Raw genomic sequence first — 19,966 nt, 5'->3', positions numbered from 1 at the left:
TCGGCAAATTAGTAGTTTTTTACGATTTTCGTCAATATTTATAAACTTAAGCGGTTTAGCGGGAACAATATTTTATACAAAAATGTTCTACATTAAATTTGAAACGAAAATTTTACTATTGGAAAGATATTTATGCGATATTGTCCATAAAAAGTTCAGATTAGGTTTCTCCGTACCAGAGATTTATATGTAGAATCCTCTTGGTGAGGTTGACGTTCCTTCAAGGGCTTATCAGTAACATACCACCGACCAATGAAGTATCAAACTATATTTGGAAAACAAAATCCTGTTGAAAAAGTTAGTTTTTTTCGTAATAATGTTATAATTGGTCCAAACAGTGTAAAAAATATGGAAAACCTCCACCTTTCTCCATAACTCCGGAACCGTTGATTTTAGAATAATTATGCATAGGACCTTTTTCGTTTCAAATTTAACCCTTAACTACACACATCCCAATATTAGCACGTAATTACAGATCCCCGGTATTTTTTACCGGTCATTATAAAATAGAGTAAAAATATAGAGTCAATAATAAAAAACAAAAAAAATTTGCATTATGAGTTTTTATGGAGTCTCTAGATATGGCGAAAAATGGTAAAATGAGTGATTTTAATAATATAATACAATATTTTTGAAGAATAATCTATTAAACTAGAATTTTGGTAACATTTTTGGTCTATTGAAACAAACGCCCATAAAATGCTATGAACATAAATTTAGACTTTTTTTTTAACAAATAAACGTAACATAAAATCACAAAGGAAAAATAAAATAGCATTTACAAAAATTTTTACATCCATGAGAAAAAATCTGCAAGGGGTAAAATTATCACAGAATTAAATGGCAATTCCATTTTTGCAAAGTGGCCTCAAAATTTTTATCGTCAAATTTAACCTTCATTGAAGGTCCTGGATGGCTTCCACAGTCCATTTCTTTACTCTTTTCCTAAAAACACAAAAAAATAATATAAACATTTCAGATTTACAAATATAGTACTCATATAAAAATACTTAAAACAGACATCCGGTAATTTTTACGGGTTAAGATTTTTGATGTGTGCTATAAAAGAAAATATTGACAATACACACTACACGCTTTGACTAGCATTGTTATACAAACTACCCGAGAGGTACAGAGACACATGAACTTGTAAGTCGTGAGGTTACCATGAAATTCACATTTTGGGAATGCCCGCCGGTAAAAAATACCGGATCTCTGTAGTTAAGGGTTAATGTAGAACATTTTTGTATGGAATATTTTTTACGCTTAACTTCTTAGGTTTAGAAATATTGACGAAAAATCTAAAAAAAAACTGCTAATTTACCGACTTTTCCCCTCCCCTCCACCTTATAACCGACGTTCAAAATAGTGTAACTTTTTAGTGGACAATATGTAGACCATACAGAACAATTTGGTTTTTAAAGAAAACTTTAATTTGGGACGACGCGCGACGGGGTTAGACTTTTTTTGGACCAATTATAATATACTACCTCCGTAACTTTGGAACCGTTCATTTTAGAAGGATTATGCACAAGACCTTTTTTGTTTAGAATCAAATGAAGAACATTTTTGTATGGAACATATTTTACGCTAAACCGCATAGTTTTAGAAATATTGACGAAAAAGCTAAAAAACTCCTAAAATACCGACTTCTCCCCTAACTACCCCCCAAACCCGACGCTTTAAATGGTGTGACTTTTTACTGAACAATACGTGGACCATATAGAACAATTTGGTGTTGAAGGATAACTTTCACTTTGGATGTCTGGGTTGTGCCGTTTTTTGGATCAACTGTTATCACACTATTATTAGTTTTCTCAGGATTCGAAAAAATGAATACATTTAAAACACATTGAACATTTTGACAGGCGACATTTTGCGCCTATGCCCTTATATTAAGGATAAATAATAAATTGTTTCCTTTTAAGTAATAAAAATTTGATTTTAATTGACCATTATTATCATTATATTTATTTATTACTTTAGAGTATTCTACGGATAACTTAAAGAATTTCGATGGCTTTTACCAGATTATATCAAATTCGCTTGAGAAGCCTGTACAAGAAAGCCAAGAATATATTCCTTCACAACAATCACTAGGACCGGCTGTGATTCCTCAATATCCACCACTCGCAACGCCCGTTAATGCCGCTGCTTCTAACGTACCTAGTAATGAAAATGCTGTGTTTTTGGGATCTGGATCTATAGGGGTCGTTAATTTAGGAGGAGGTAAGTTTAGAAATAAATCCTATGTATACATTTTTACTGATATACCGTAAACTCGGGCTACTTTGGCCCATTTATTAAAACCTTTTAAATCAACTCTCAATAAATCTTAGCATTTTTCTACTACTAAGCTGTGTTCATCTGTTTTACATACAGTGGAACCCCGATAAGTCGGCCCCCGATAACCCGGAAGTCCGGCTAACCCGGACCGATTTTCATCAGACAAAAATTTAACAAATAAACAATTTAACAATTTTATCAAATAAAAATGTATGTAGGCCAACTAATATTTCAGAGATAATGTGTATTTGTGTAATTTGAACACATAAGTACAATAGTAAAAATGATTCATGCACACGGCGGCAGCCAGAGCGACCGTCTCAGCTTATCGGAAAGAACAGACACCTGTCTGTATTCCTTTTTCTTTATTTATGTCAAACTGTCTTAGCATTGTTTAAAAAAGACGTGACTATTTAAAAATTCTTGTATTGTGTGTAGTACAGCCTATTAATCACTTCCGTTCTGTAATGTAATCGTGCTTCAGATTGTGTTTGCTTTGTCTACGTAATGGTAACAAAACGTAAAAATGTTGCAGTGACAATGGAAAAGAAACTAGAAACATTAAGTAGGATTGATAAAGACGAATCTTTAAAATAAAAAATGTATTGCAGCATCATAATATGATATTATGCTACCATAGGTCTGGATCCCGCGTATGAAAAAAAAATTGATTAATAGCAAGCTAAAAATTTATTAATAGCTTAAGGGTGTCTAGTCGGATAAACTTTGATATATGAGAACACTGGAACAGGGGCAGTTTTAATTGTGGAACAGGTCAAAAATTTGGAACGGTCAGAACACGAAAATGGCACATTTGTTTTGTCCGACAGAACAGACTTAAACTCTCCGAACAGAGATTAAACTCTCATGCAAAAATCAGACTGCTATTTATCACCTGTCATAATTCCTGTCATTTGACATATTCTACATGTTCCACTCATTAAAACGCCAATTTGGTGATAAATAGCAGTCTGATTTTTGCATGAGAGTTTAATCTCTGTTCGGAGAGTTTAAGTCTGTTCTGTCGGAAAAAATACATGTGCCGTTTTCGTGGTCTGACCGTTCCAAATTTTTAACCTGTTCCACAGTTAAAACTTCCCCTGTTCCAGTGTTCCCATATATTAATGTTTGTCCGACTAGACACCCTTAAGCTAATAACAAATTTTCAGCTTGCTATTTATCAATTTTTTTTTGTACGCAGGATCCAGACCTACCATATTATGGTGTCGGTACATCTCTACAGTATGACTGAGTTTTTTACCAAGAAATGAACAAAACTCTACACTCTATACAACTATACGTAATTTAGATGTGTACTGTGCATATGTGTTTCATGTTTTTGTAATTGTAATGGAGGTTATTTATTAATTTTTACTATATTCTCCGGCTAACCCGGATTTTCGATAACCCGGATCGGCCGCGGTCCCGATTAATCCGAGTTATCGAGGTTCCACTGTAATTAAACTATCATAAATAACATGTATGAAGCATTTTAGTGTTTTTTAAAAAAATATATAATCTTTTTTAAATATTTTACCTGGGCCAATGTTAGCCTTAGGTTAGGGTTACTTTGGCCCAATATGATATTACCTACTTTAAAGCATTATATAAATAGTTAGGGTCAAAGAAAGACATGGGTTTATTTATTCAGTATATTTATATGAGAGAAAAATATATTTCGAATTATGTTTTTTTAGAAAAGGTACAAAAATGAAGCTTTAGCAAACAATTCATGTTTTTTACAAATTACTGACGGAAAATAGTCCTCTTTTTTGACAGTTTTGGAGGTTGGATCTTTTTCTTAATAGCGCTCCATTTGTAAAACAAAGAGTCCTTTTCTTTTGGCCACTTCCAACACTTGTTGGTACGATCCATGCATTCAACAACAGCACCTTCTTCTGACATATTCACAGCTATCCCAGGGAACAGTAGCTTATTCCATTCAACAACAACGAAGTTTCCTTTTTGCAGATTTGACTTTAATTCTTCTTCTTCGTTTTGTTCCTGGGGTTTTTTGGCGCTGAAAGAAGTAGATGCAACTGGATCGACATTTGTGTGATTTACCTGGAGACCACTGATTGTTTTAATTTCCTCTTCTTCGTCCGTTGAAAGAACCATGTCACTATGTCCGGATGAAACGACGCTGTAATTGTCACTATCTTCTTCCGAAGTCAAAAGTTCCATGTCTTTTTTATTCATTTTTCTCTTTTGCCTCTTAACTTCTTTTTTCTTTTCTAAAACCGTCTGTCGCTTTTTTTCAAGTTTTTCCCTTTCTTTTTCTCTTTTTTTCTTCTCGCTTTCCAACTTTTTTTTCTTTCTTCTTTTGACCTTTTTGATTCATTTGGTGTTCTTGATACTGAATAATATCGTTAGCTGTTATGCTTTTACCAGCAGGAACGTCTATTTTTTTTTTCGTTTTATTAATCGGGGTTTAACAACTTGTTAACAACTTTGTCCTACCAATTCCAAATTAACTGTCACATTGTTGGAAGGTAAGCGCTTCAATACTTCTTCTTTGTCTAAGGGATGTATGCCGGCCTTTTTAAAACCAGACTTGACCACGTTTAAGCTTACATGTGAGCTAAGATTATCACCGATAACTACTTTTTTACCTTCTTGTTTCTTTAAGATTGGAAGAAGATGTGAAGCAAACCAATCTTCAAATGTTGCTGCGTCGATCCAACCTTGTTTTGTCCTGTTGTAATGCGCTCCTTCGGGGCCACCTTCCAACCATGTGGTCCACAAATGTTCAGCATTATAAATAATATAAGGTGGCACACAGGTACCATTGGCATTACCACAAAACATAACACTAATGTTGGACTTAGTCGAATTCATGATACGCTCTGGGTACTTTGAACCCCTACGACAGATTATTTTCTTCCTGCCTGGATCGTCAGACATGCATGTTTCGTCGTAGTTATAGATGTTTTGAGGCGGTACATTCTGAGATTATTTTTCTATCAATCTGAGCACGATTTCTTTTTATATTTGATGCAAACCTGACTGTAAGCTCAGGATGCCTTTTTAAGAAAGACTTTGTCCAGTCACGGCCAGGCAAATTATTGCAAAAACACTGTATTGTCTTTCCTTGTCTTATGACATAACTTTTTACAATATATCTCAAATCCAGTTCATCAATTGGGAATCCGAATTCACACATTTTGTCGATGTGACTAGCAAATGCTAACTCTTCTTCCTGGGTAAAAACTTTGGGATGACCCGGTGAGCTCGAAAACAGATTTTTTAGTTTGTTTTTAATAGTGCTTCGTTGTATTTTAAAAATATCTGCGGCTTGCCTTTGTGTCATTTCACCAGATCTGATTGCTTCTAAACAGTTTTGGAGATGATCTTGACTGTAGTCGGCGTAACTCCGGATTCCTGGTTGGCGCTTGTAGTTATAGGGCATCTTCCGCAATCTAAAAATAAATTTATTCAATAAAAGAACACCCAGAGTGTTGATTTAAAGCAGTAGGTAGGTAATAATGAAAAAATAAAACAAATAAAACAAAAATCAGACCTACTTTGGCCCAAATATAAGTTGGGTCAAAGAAAGTCATATTTTTGAGGTTATCTGAACTGGTTTTATTATTGAATTTTAAAATAAAAAAGATGAGAATAATGCAAATTATAACCATTCCACCGCATTAAGTATTAAATTCTGATGTTAAAAAAGTACTCACCAATATTGTAACAGACGTAAAACGGTTTTTGCAGCTAAAAGTTTTAGACATTAAAAAATCACTTGTTGCACATACAACATCAAAAGTACTCATGCTGGTTCTAGGAGGCGATACTTAAAACATTTGAAGGTCGTTACGAGTTGCGCAAGTCTGCACTCCATCGGAAACTACCCACATCGGATTAAAATCTACTCTCTCGAGATATTTTGAAAACGTTTTATTTTATTTTTAATTTGGGCCAAAGAAGGACCCCAGGGCCAAAGTAACCCTTATTTACGGTACAATTAATACATGCCTAAGTAGTTGTATGCCTAAAACAGATATATTTAGAACAGGTCGATTAGATACATTTATTAAGAAACTATTATACAATTGCCTCCTTTATTTAGACGGACTGACCCAAGCTTTCTTTATGTATTTTGGCCCGACTGTTAACCTTTAACTACACGCGCTGGCGTATTTTGTACGCCAGATATAAGAATTCTGTTGCAAATATATTTAAAAATTTAATTTTTGACCTTGTTTATCTCTCTAACCTATCACTGGAATGTGCTTTACAATTTGGTTTTAGTTTCGTTATAATCGGCGTTCTGAGAAGATCGTAATTTACAGTTTATTATTTGTTGTTTCCGGTGGTGGACAATATACACCACGATTATAGTAATCTACGTAGTAATATAGGTACATATTTCAATTGTTTTTTAGTCATTATGGCACAAAATATATTTTCTTTTATAAACAATACTTTTTCTCCTGTCAAAAATCACATTTCAAAAATTTTGTTATTAGTAATTCTATTTATCATGGAATCCAGTTATTCCATGATTCCAGTTATAATTCCCAATTGGCTTACTGAGAAGGAACTTCAAGTAGTCACTGATGCCGAATAAGGTTTATAACAAACAACTAAATGTATTTTTTCAAAAAAAAAAAAACAAATCCGCTGTTTTTAATTGTATTTTCTTGTGGCGTATAAAGTACGCTACGCGTGTAGTTATGTTATACCTTGATGCGCGGGTAGTTAAAGGTTAAAGATTGTTAAAAACAAAAAACTTGGAAAGTTACAAAAAGAGTAATTTAACAATTGCGGAAATGTATTTTTTTGACCATTCTAAGCAAAAAATGTTGTTACAAGGTTTTTCGTATGATACATATTTTTTGAGATAAACGCGGTTGAACGTTCAAAATCTCAAAAATTGCAATTTTTGAACCCGAATAACTTTTAATTAACCTTCCCTGGCCGGTGCGGGATATATTTTTTGTGTTCCACAAAGTGAAATTTCGTTGTAATTAATTATAATTGGTCCCCATATTTCGTTTCTTAATGTGTCTGTTTTCGTATCTATTACTTATCGCAATAATGTGTAAATTTTGTAATCAAAATTAACTACAAAATGTAGTAATAAAAAATAAAAATTTTTTTGGAATACGTTTGTATCCCACACCGTATAATATGTGGTTCAAGGTATTATATATTCCTATTATATATCGGTATTATATGTTTCATATTACATAATGTGCCCCAGAAAGAATGAGAAGAGGATAAGACGAATGTGTCAAAATTGTACTAAACCAGTTTGTTCAAATTATAGCTTTGTCAGAATAACAATTGTATGTATTCTTTGTAATTGTATGATTTTATAATACGACGTAATATTTTTTATTATTATTTTTTAATACTTAAACAGTAGGCCAGCAAATAAAGCTGAAAAAATTGCAAAACCTCGCATTTTTTTCGTCCAGCATCGATTTGTACAAAAATTTTGGGATTGCTCATTTCACCCTCTAGTTAATTTTCTATATTGAGCCGTTGTACGTTCTTGGTTTTATAGGGATGAAAACTACCCCTAATTGTGAAAAATTATAAAATAACGTTTTAAACTTTAATATGGTCAACATTTGGCTTGTATTAGTGAAATAATGATTGTTTTGTACTTTAGGATATAATATCATATTTCAAACCTTAAAACCACCCTTGTTAGAGCTATATATAAAAAATTTATTTATCCTAAAAGAATGATTTCGACTTATATCGATTTTCATAAAAATTTGGAGTTAGGAACATCTCACCCTGTACTTCATATTTTATATCATGCTTAAGGGGGTTGATTATTTTTAGGGGTGTAAACTACCCCCTTATTGTCAAAAATATATAAAAGGATTGTAAACCTTAATATGGGTAAAATTTGTTTTGATTGGTTAAATAATGACTGTTTTATGCTTTAGCTTTAGAGTATATCATAATATTTCAACCCTTAAAAACCACCCTCAATAACATTGCAATTTATATTAACATTGGCGAGGAATCAACGAATTATACACTCACACACGCAAACACATGGGTAGATGTTTCTTCTTTTTATCCACAAGGAAGAATTTCCTGTAGCTGTCTGTATACCATTAATTTTACAAATAAATTTAATGAAAAATTCGTCTTGGTAAGAGGTATATTAATTTAAAAAGCCCCTAGAAGGGCTACAAATATAAAAACAAAAGGTTTTCGCTCTGTAACAAGAGCATCATCAGTGTTACAAGAACATGGTGGGCCACCCAAAAATACAAAGGTTAAAACCTTTAAAAAATAGACTAGAAGTCCATCAAACCCCGTTGTCTTTCATCTCTTTTAACATAATGACCTAATTAATTCTTACCTAGCAACCCACGTACCACGTGTGGGAATCATATGTTGCCCTAAGGACATATCCATAGGAATTATATCCATCCTTTGGATTTTAATATGTTTACACTTATATAAGACTGTTAGTCTATTTTTAAAAGGTTTTAACCTTTGTATTTTTGGGTGGCTCACCATGTTCTTGTAACACTGATGATGCTCTTTGTTACAGAGCGAAAACGTTTTGTTTTTATATTTGTAGCCCTTCTAGGGGCTTTTTAAATTAATATTCCTTTTACCAAGACGTTTCTTCTTTTCTGTCTTTAGATTTGAATGGAGAAATTGGAACATATTATACCGTATCATTGCCGAAAAAACCAGTTCTGTGGTATTATATACATACATTGAAAATGCTCTATTACACTCCCAAGAGGGCTATTCGAATTTTTCCAAAAAACAGGTTTTATAAACATAGCACCTTCATTTTTCGGATAGAAAGTCTTTTCGAACATAGTTTTGTAGGGTTTTTGAAGAGCTATAAGACTATGTAAATTAAATTCCGTAAGATCCCTTAGTTTTTGTTGGAGTGAGTTTAAAGGGCTCGAATAAGAGGGTGTTTGCTCGTATATATAGATTTTAAACAGTTAGGCCTATACAGGGAAATTTTAGTTACGCTTCCATTTTTTTCGTATCTCCAGCATTTTCAGAGTTATTTTGAGAAAAACAGTGAAAAATACAAAATTCCTAAAAATCAATTTATCTTGAAACTCCAATTTTGCTAAAATTGGGTCTTGTAAATATGTTAAACTTCTTGGGTGTATTGACGATACATACAACAAAGAATTACAAAAGGGTGAAGATCAATTTTAATTAGGAGGATAATTAAAGGGTTGTTTTCACTTATTTTTTCGTAGAAAAAGTGGGTACCGACCTTATTTTGATCATAAGTCGCTCATTTTTTATGCTAGAAATTTTTTATGTTATTTTCTAGGGTTTAACTGTGAAAGGGCTAATTGTATACTTAAAAGAAGGTTGTATACTAAAAAAAAGGTTGTGAAGCCGACGTAGCTCAGGCGGGAGTATGCTTGGCTCAAGTAAAAGCACAAGTTGGTAAGCACTTTTGTTCTAGGTATTGTTTTATAACTTTTCCCATACGTCACGATTCATTTTCATAAAAATTGAGTCAAAACATAAAGTGAAACGTACACCGATGTGTGTAGTATATACAGGGTGTAACAAAAATACAGGTCATAAATTTAATCACATATTCTGGGACCAAAAATAGTTCGATTGAACTTAGCTTATGTTAGTACAGCCCTTTGAAGTTACAAAATAAAAATCGATTTTTTCCAATATATCGAAATCTATTTGAGATATTTTATTGAAAATGGACATGTGGCATTCTTATGGCAGTAGTATCTTAAAAAAAATTATAGTGAATTTTAGACACCCCATAAAAGTTTAATGTGGGTTTTGGTCCTTTAAACCCCCCAAACTTTTGTGTACGTTCCAATTTAATTTTTATTGAAGTACCATTAGTTAAACACAATATTTTAAAAACTTTTTTGCCTCTTGGTACTTTTTCGAAAAGTCGAGTTTTTATCGAGATATTTTGAATATTTGTCAAATTAACCACATATTTGTATATGGTTAAGTACGATTATGGAGAAATAGTACCTAATAATATTATTATGACTATTTCACTCATCTTAAAATTTTCACATAATCTGACCAATCACAAACCAAAGACAGCTTGTGTTATCGCGAAAACACCAACTGTCTTTCAATTCTGATTGGTCTATCAGCTTCGTGTTTTCAACGACGTAACCATGGATACCGATCGCAAAGCAAAGTTTGACGTTTCACAAAAAAATTATTGTAGCTGTATACGTCAAAATGAGTCGTTTCGGTGGTACTTCAAACGAAGTTATAGACCAAAACATTGAAGAAAATATACCGAGTAACACAAGAAAATCTAAATATTATATATGGAGACAATTTATACTGTTCTGTGTGGATCGCAACTACAAATTAGATGCAGGAAATAACAACGAAAGACTTAGCATTTATTTATAGTTATTATAAATATTTCATTATTATGACTAATTAAATTCCTTCCTCTCATTCTACTGAATTTTTGACCTATCACTTTGTTCGTGAAATAGTCTAATAAAATACCACTCGTGATTTAATTTATCTTATAAGTCTGTCTTTTATTTCTAAACTCAACTGAGTTGCTTAAAGAAAACACCACTCGTCCTACGGACTCGTGGTGTTTTCAAGCAACTCAGTTTCGTTTAGAAGTAAATCGACAGACTTATCGCGAAAATTGAATCACTAGTGGTATTACTATTGAAAATTTATTTATGATTTACATTTTGAATCATATTAAAAAAGAAGCCACATCTCGATAAAAGGTGCCTTATCGTAAAAATACAAACAGGCAAAAAAGTTTAAAAACACTGTGTTTAACTAATTGTATCGCAGTTACAGTTTAATCGGAACGTTCAGAAACATTTGGGGGGTTTAATGGAACAAAACCCCCATAAAATTTTTATGTAAACATATTAACAAAGAAGCTGCAACTCGATAAAAACTACCTGATCGAAAAAATACTAAGAGCCAAAAAAGTTTAAAAAATATTGAATTTAACTAATGGTACCAGAATAATAATTTAATTGGAACGTACACAAAAGTTTGGGGGGGTTTAAGGGAACAAAACCCCCATAGAATTTATTTTTATGGGGTGCACAAATTTCACTATAATTTTTCTTTGAGATGTTCCTGCCATGAGATTGCCACATGTCCATTTTCGTTAAAAAATCTCAAATAGTTTTCGATATATTTGAAAATATCGAGTTTCATTTTGTAACTTCAAAGGGCTGTAACTTTTTTTGTGCATATTAGTACTAAGGTAAGTTAGGTTCATTCGAACTATTTTTGTTACCAGAATATGTGGTTTAATTTATGACCTGTATTTTTGTTACACCCTGTAGTATACAGTATACAAAATGTATATACACATCGACGTTCGTTTCACTTTATGTTTTGACTTAATTTATTTGAAAATGGATCGTGACGCATGGGAAAAGTTATAGAGGCCGAACAATATTCTCTAACCACTCACCAATTTTCGTGAAAATCGATGGAGGTTCACCGAAGTTGGAGGTAATAGTTGATTTTTACCTTCATACACTGTACTAAAGTATAATGTCATAAACTTATTCAGATCAACGAATACGATAGAATGGGTCAGCAATAAATACGATAATATAATTTTTGATTAATGCATATTATATATTTCTTCACAAGAACACTCCTTACCGATAGAAAGTTTGTTTTTCCTCAGGTGGTGATTTAACAAATTCATAATTTATGTTTTATAAGTTTTAGCAAATCAAAGTGTGTACACTTATTGAGTTTATTTATTTGCTTCTTTTATTTCTGCTTTAGTAATACTAATTGTACTCATTTCTTTTCAAATTAGTTATTATGTTACTGCATAAGAGAATGTTAGTATATAATTTCGGACTAAACCTACATTACAAATTAGCTTATAATAACAAATAGTTGTTTTCCAGGCTTTAACATAAAAATGAATGTGGACCTCTTCATACTAAGAAATTAATAACTTTTAGAAAGTATAGTTTACTGTAGATTATACTGCGAGTATTAATTATTATATTGAATATTGATTCCTCGGCATTATTTATACCTATTTAAATAATAACAGAACTTGAGTTCAAGTTCAGAAAAACATTAAACATAAGCTAAGAGTGTTTATATTCATTAGATTTTCTCTTCAATTCCTAAGGGTTAAATACCTTAACACACTAGAACTCAAATCCTGAGTAAGATCAAAGGTAAATAAAGACAGTTATGATTTTAAACTAATATGCCTAAAACGTAGAGTTTATGACAAATGTGTCTTGCCTGTAACTACATGGCCTTTACAAATAAAACCTTATAGCAGCTCAGTATAACCAAAAGAGCGATGGAGAGGGTCATGCTAGGGACTAGGGATTAGTTTGAGAGACAGGATTCGAAATATCGACATTCGTGAAAGAACAAAGGTTACTGATGTCGCAGAATATATAGCAAGGCTCATATGGCAATGGGTCGAATATGTTTTCCGAGATAATCCCGAAAAATGGACAAGAGATTAAGAAAGTGGAGACCAAGAGAGAACAGGCAAGTCGCAGGCAAGCAGTGGATGAGAATTGATAAGAGTAGAGATCGATGGAAGCAAATGAAAGAGACATATGTCTAGCAGTGGACTAACACAGGCTGAAGAAGAAGATGATGATTTTCAGATTAGCCTGTGGTGTGCTCTGAATCGAAAACAAATTCAACTTCATGTAAGCAAATTAATAAGAAATAATAATAAATATAAAAAAAAAATGTATACCATTTTTATTCAGTTGCAATGCGAGGGCAAAACAATCTTATTTTTAAAAAAGTTGGCCATTGAAATCCAATATGTGAGGTTTTCTCCAAAAAAAGTTCCAACCACGTGGGGAGAGTCCTGTGTTGCCCTGGGTAACATCCAGGTTTATCTATAACATCCGATGAATTTTATATAAATATGTAAAATATCTTTATTATTTACATTTAAAGGGTTTTTACCCTATACATTTTGGTGGCTCAGGCATGCAAATTTTGGCTTTTAAACACTGATGATGGATTCCTTAATCCGAAAACGTTTTGTATTGTGACCCTTATTTAGGGTATTTTAATATATACCTTTTACAAGAAACTTGGTATTTTTGTGATTTATGGTATACAGCCAGCTACAGGAAGTTTATTTTCCTCGTGGATTTTTTAATCTTATTTTTCACTTAGAATACGGAGCGCAGTCCAGCTCGATTCGCGCAGTCGTCTATTCAGAGTGCTGAACTGCGCTCAGTATTCTAAGTGAAAAATAAGATTGTTTTACCTTCGTCTTGCAACTGAATAAAAATGGTATACATTTTTATTTTTATATTAGTATTACTCCTATAGAGTAACTACGTCCATTTTCCGTTGGAACTTTACCAAGCTGCAGAAGGGGGTTGTGAATTGCATAGTGTAGAATTCCTTTCCTTTCGTCTTCACTGCAGCATCCATTTGACTTGCATATTGTAGAAGCCTTGGAGGTGTCACCAGGGAAATATATCAATAAGTGTTCAATTTAAAGATCTTTTAGTAATATTTTTAATATTTTTCAATATTATTAATGTCCCTATTAGGATTGAAAACTTACTTACTTACTTACTTAGTCCTAAGCCTTTCTACCTTTAGGTGTAAGGCTGGTGGAGTTGAGTTTGGCATTGTAGTCTCCATGCTTTCCGATCTTGCGCTAGGTTTCTTGCACTTTCCAATGTCAATCCCTTCTTCTCGACTTCTTTCCTGATTTCATCTACCCACATAACTCTTGGTCTCCCTCTTTTGTTTTTCCCCTGCACTCTCGTTTCGAACACTCGTTTTGTTAGCCTCTCGTTCGACATTCTACACACGTGCCCGAACCATCTAAGTTGTCCTTCTACTATTTTTTCATTGATTGGTTCTAGTTTTAGGTTTTGTCTAATTGTTTCGTTTCGTATTTTGTCTGTCCTTTTTCTGTTTGCTATTTTCCTCAGGAACCTCATTTCCATAGCATTGACTCTGGATTTTTGTCTCCCCGTCAATGTCCATGTCTCGCTGCTATACATGATTGTTGGTCTAACTACTGATTTAACGACTGCCGTTTTTACTTTTTCCGGTATCCCTTTTTTCCCAAAAAATGTTGTTTTCATAGTGTTAAATAAGCTTCCTGTTCGTCCCATTCTCTCGTTTATTTCCATGTCTTGTTTACCATTTGATTCGATTATTACTCCTAGGTATTTAAAATATTCCACTTGCTCTAGTTGTTTCCCGTCTAATTCTATTGCGTGTGTCTTCCTCGTATTTGAAATTATCATTGTTTTTGTTTTCTCTGTATTAATTTTCATATTTATGTTTGATAGTTCTTCTTCTAGGATTTCAAGATTGTTCTGTAAGTCTTCTCTGTTTTCTGCTATCAATACCATGTCGTCTGCAAATAGTAGCTCCGATAGTTGAGTCTGTTTCATTTGCCAGTATCCTAATGTTAGTTTTCTCATTCTTCTCTTGGCTTTCTTTATCGCTTCATCCAGTACCACTGAGAATAGCAGTGGACTCAGCACGCATCCCTGTTTGACGCCTTGACTTGTAGAAAATTCTCTGGATTCCTCGTTATTGGTTCTTACTGTATTTGTATTATTTTTGTACATATCCTTTATTACTTCTATTATGTGTCTGTCGACTCCCCTTTCTGTTAGTGTCTTCCAAACGTCCTTTCTTCGGATTCTGTCAAACGCCTTTTCCAGGTCAATGAAGCACATATGTATCTCTCTATTTTTCTTGATTACCTTCTCACTTACTTGTCTTAATGTGAATATTAGGTCTTGCGTGCTTCTGTCCTTCCTGAATCCACACTGTGTGTCTTCCATAGTTGTTTCTATTTGTGTTTTTATTCTTGTCTCTAGTATTCTTGCTAATACCTTCCCAGGGATACTTGATATGGTGATACCTCGGTAATTATTACAGTTTCTCTTGTCTCCCTTTTTGTGTATTGGTAATATAATGTCTTTCTTCCAGTCCTTTGGTAATTCTGCTCTATTTATGATATCATTCATTAGTTCTTTCATGCTATCCATTCCCTCTGTCCCCATGAATTTTATCATTTCCGGGGTGATATGATCCTTGCCTGGTGCTTTGCCCAGTTTTACTCTTTCTATTGCTTTCTCTAATTCCTCTCTTGTTATGGATTCCACTTGTTGTTCTTCATTCCTTTCTTGTATCTCCCCTATGTTGTCCTTGTCTACATGAGTTAGCTCTTTGAAATGTTCTCTCCATCTTTCCATTATTTGTTTTTCTTCTGTTAGTACGTTTCCATTCTTGTCTTTTATATTCGGCATCGTGTGCTCTTTCTTTTGTCTGAGTTGTTTTAATGCGCCGTAGAAGAGTTTTTGGTTTTCCCTATAATTTTTTGTCATTTTTTGTCCAAATATCTCCCATGACCTTTCCTTTCCTGCTTTCACCGCTATTTTAACCTCTTTCCTTTTTTCTTTATATGCTTCGTAATCTTCCGGGTGTTTTGTGCTTAGGTATCTTTTCCATTTGTCTTTTTTGTTCTTTATTTTCTCTCGTATTTCTTCCGTCCACCATTCTGTTCTCCTCATGCTAGTGTTTGCTATTTTTGCTTTCCCGCAAGTTTCCTCAGCTGCTTTGATTATGCTGGTTTTTAGATATTCCCATTTTTTTTCTATATTTGTATTTTTTGCCCTACCTTTCAAAGTATTATCTAATTTTTCTTGGAATTTCTTCTTATATATTTCCTCTTTTAATTTGTAACTTTTTATTTTTTCATTTACTACCTTTCTTCTCTTTTCTTCTTTTTCCTCTGTTGTTCTCATTCTCATTATTACTAGATGGTGGTCACTGCCAATCTCCGAGCCTCTTTTCACTTTCGTATCCTGTACTCTTTTCCATTTGTTGCTGCTTACCAAAAAGTAATCTATGATTGATTTTTCGTTTCTGCTGTCTTGTACTCTCGTGTATTTGTGTACTTCTTTATGTTTAAATTTTGTATTTGTTATAACTAGTTTATTCTCCATACATATGTCTATTATTCTTTCACCATTTCTGTTTAGCATTTCTTCTCCTTCGTTTCCCATGCACTCCTCTATTCCGCTGTTGTTGTTTCCGACTCTACCGTTTAGATCTCCCATTACAATTATGTTTTCTTCCCCATTATCAATTTGCATTTGGAGCTCCTCGAAAAATTTATCTTTCTCTTCCTTTCTTGCATCTTCATTTACTCCGTAGGCTGTTATTATTGTCCATATTTCTTCGTCCATCAGTTTAATTTTCACCGATAATATTCTCTGGTTAACATATGTTTCTTCTATAACGTGTTGTAGTCTATTCGGTGCAATTATTATCCCGACTCCTTCTTTTGCTCTCTCTTTTGTATCCGCTCCTACCCAAAGTAACCAATATCCTTTGTGTATTTTCTTAAGACCTTTTCCTTTCATCTTCGTTTCTGTTATTCCTAGTATTTCTATTTTTTGTCTTATCATATCTTCTACCAGTTCTTCCTCTTTTCCATTGATGCTTCTCACATTCCATGTTCCCATTTTTATCTCTCCTTTTTTCTGCAATCTAGCTTTCCCCTTTTTCCTATTTTCATCCTTGTTTACCTTTGCATCATCTTTTTCCTTATCGCTTTTCCCATTTATTGCCTTGGTTGTCATTGTTGTGGGTCCGGTCTCATTATTTTCTTTTAGTTTTTTGAAGTCCCTTCCCCGATATTTCTGTGAGTTAGTATAAGTTTCTCTTTATTATGGTCCCATTTCCACTCCTTTCCATTAATCTCCAGTTTCATATATCCTATCTTCGTAGTATTACCTTTGTCTTTTTCTTCTTTTGCCATTTTCCTAATTTTTGCTTGTATTTCCCTTTCCTTTCTTGTTAAATCTGATTCTATATACACCTTTTGTCCCTGTAGATTTTTCAGTTTTCCTTTGTTAGGATTGAAAACTTAACCTTTCTAATAAGAAATAATTTTCAAATGGACGCACTAGCGGCATCCATAAATAGCGACAAGAAACCTAAAAAAATTTAAAAATCTAAAATATGTCTTAAGTCGAAAACCAATTCTGATATTCACCTGTACCCCATACTTCTATAATTTGCAAGGAAAAGGGCGATAAAGTAGACGTGGGGAATCTACGATATGCATTCCACAACACGTCAATATTATGGAAAATATCTTATCCACCAAACACTTTTTTTTTATTTTTAATTCAGAGGAAGATATTGATGTTTGAAAAATATGTATGTCTGGAATGAAATATGAAATCTAGAAACATTATCTCGGTAAAGAGGGAGACGAAGTAAAATAATTGAGAAAATATAATAATTATATTAACAACCGAGATTCTAGAAATAGATCCATACTTAGTAGAACGTACCATTATATTATTTTATTCTATTTTATTAAAGGGTTTCGATTTAGGGTAAAATCGGGGGAGTCTGACTACTTTTTGAAAAAAATCCTAAATTTTCATTTTTGAATATTTTCTTCTCAAAAAATGTAGGTAGGGGAGAATGGGGGAATGGGAACCACTTAACTATATTCTTTAATAAAAAACAAATTTTAAGTTATATAAAAAATCGGTCCAGGTTAAGAGCTAGTCTAAAATGTTAATTCTCCGTCTCTATTATTATGGCGTCAATTTATTTAGTTATGTTAAAATTATTATGGAATTACTAAAAATAGTGAATGGCTCCTATTGCCCCAATAGGTCGGGTAATAGGAACCACAATTTATTTTAAATTTTATCTGTATTAAATTTTTAATTTTCATAACAAAAATAGTAATAAATTGTTTTCAACTTATTTTGTTTAAACAAAAGTCACAGAGATAATCTTTAGCTGTGTCAACCCCAGAACAATCTGCACGTACCCATCGACCACAAGCTGTACAGCGATACCACAGTTCTGCCACTAAACGCCTAATGGTTCCCATTACCCGTTTTGTTTAGAAAATTTTAACCTATGAAAGAAATTACCAAAACCAAGTGATTAAAAAACAAATCATATGTAGTTATTCTTTAGGTAGTTAATAGTTTGCATAAAATAGTTTTGAGGAAAAACATATTGGGACCAACTTACCGTGAATTTTGTAAACCACGTGTATTATAACGATTGCAACGATGTCGCTGCTTCTCTGCATTGTTGGTAGCGTGTCGCCAGTGTCAGCAAATATTTAAAAGCGCGTAATTTAAATAAAACTGGGTGGTTCTTATTACCCGATGGCTCCCATTCCCCCATTCTCCCCTATACCTAAGAGGGTTTTCATTGAAAATAAATAAAAGTAATAAGAAACTTAAGCGTTTTATTAGAAACGACAAAAATAAACATTAAAACTGGTCGATCTCACCCTTATAATATACCTACGGGTTAGATCGACTACCAACCATGGGTGAGATCAACCACATAAACAAATACCTTAAAACTAAATTAAGATAAGTAAACAAATAACTTAAAACTAAATTCAGTTTAAATAAGTTATCATAAGATTAATTTTAATGTTTATTTTTTAATTTACTACATAAATCACAAAAGCTACTGTACTTGGAGCACCCATTATGAAACCAACAGAACCATTTCAGGCACAGTATCCAGTCGTCAGTCTTGGTAGTTTTAAAATAATCTTCTCCACATCCTACTCTTGCAATTTCATCTCATTCCTCCTCTGATTTGCCACTGTGTTCTAAAATTTAACTTTTATCCCCAGAGTCTGAAGACTTATCTAAATCAACATTCTTTGTTTTTTTATTTTTCTTTTTAAGAAAGCTTCTTTTGCTTTTCATTTGCGATTATTTTCTTTTGAAGTTCAATTTTTCTGACGTACTGTTTTTGGTACTGGCTAAATATTATCTAGTAACCCACAAGTTTTTGGTACTGGCTAAATATTATCTAGTAATTTGTCATCCAATGTCATGTTTGCTTGGCGAGAACAACCTGGTTGAAGTGTAGGGGCCGTTACATCCTCTGGAGTATTTTTTTAAAGGCGTTGTTTTTTTGGGCGGTACTGTAGTTTCAGTCCCATCACCTTCTACATCAATAGCCACAAAGGCGTAATCTGGTATGATAGCTGGATTGAATGGTGCAATACCTGTACTTCTAAAGCCTGACATTCCATTTTCTGCGGTTGCAGACTTACCCCAAGCAGCACCTAACAATTTTCCCAATTGAAATATTGTTAGTTTTCGGTTCGGGTTAGTCTTAATAAATTGTTGCAAGCAGCATAGTAATGAGTTTTTAGGGATTTAAAAAATGATCGGTCAAGCGGCTGGAGGTAATGAGTTGTGTTATTTGTCAAACAGAGCAGAATGATGTTATTCTCCTCACAAAAGTCAAGAACCTGAACTGACTTTGTGTGGGAGGTATGCCCATCGGCAATAAAAAGCAGCTGGTTTGCGTGGTAAAAACTGATTCCTTAACCAATTTTAAAAAATTAATGCATTAAAATAATCAGATTTGTCAGACATACCTGTGAGCCAGGAGGCATACATTTTTGTTTATATACTGGTCGATCTCACCCTAAAAATCAAGGTAGAACTATACCAGTTATCCGGGAGAGACCGACCACTTGATTATAGAAAGCAGTGACGCCCGATTCTCTTAATTTGTTGGTTATATGTTAGAGTTCGAGTTTGGCAAGCGAGGCGAGAGGTCGTGTGGCAGGTGTATTGGCGATAAGGTAATTTCGAATTCGAAACCTATCACAATAAAAACACCGGTTTTTTAAAAGACCTATCGTTATCGATAATCG

General features: G+C 33.2%; 1 protein-coding gene across 2 annotated transcripts in view; it reads left to right on the top strand.

Moving 5' to 3' along the window:
* Nucleotides 1-19,966, top strand: part of LOC126885118 (uncharacterized) — a 192,748-nt gene that overhangs the window by 107,491 nt on the left and 65,291 nt on the right. For both annotated transcript variants that reach the window (XM_050651550.1, XM_050651549.1), the window contains exon 3: nucleotides 1,987-2,229. In XM_050651550.1, the coding sequence (XP_050507507.1) occupies nucleotides 1,987-2,229 (243 nt within the window). The remainder of the gene's footprint in view (nucleotides 1-1,986; nucleotides 2,230-19,966) is intronic.

The sequence above is a fragment of the Diabrotica virgifera genome, chromosome 5, assembly GCF_917563875.1.
Source record: "Diabrotica virgifera virgifera chromosome 5, PGI_DIABVI_V3a".
NCBI classification, from domain to species: domain Eukaryota; kingdom Metazoa; phylum Arthropoda; class Insecta; order Coleoptera; family Chrysomelidae; genus Diabrotica; species Diabrotica virgifera.
Note: the sequence above shows the minus strand (reverse complement) of the source record. Positions and strands in the feature narration are given on the sequence as shown.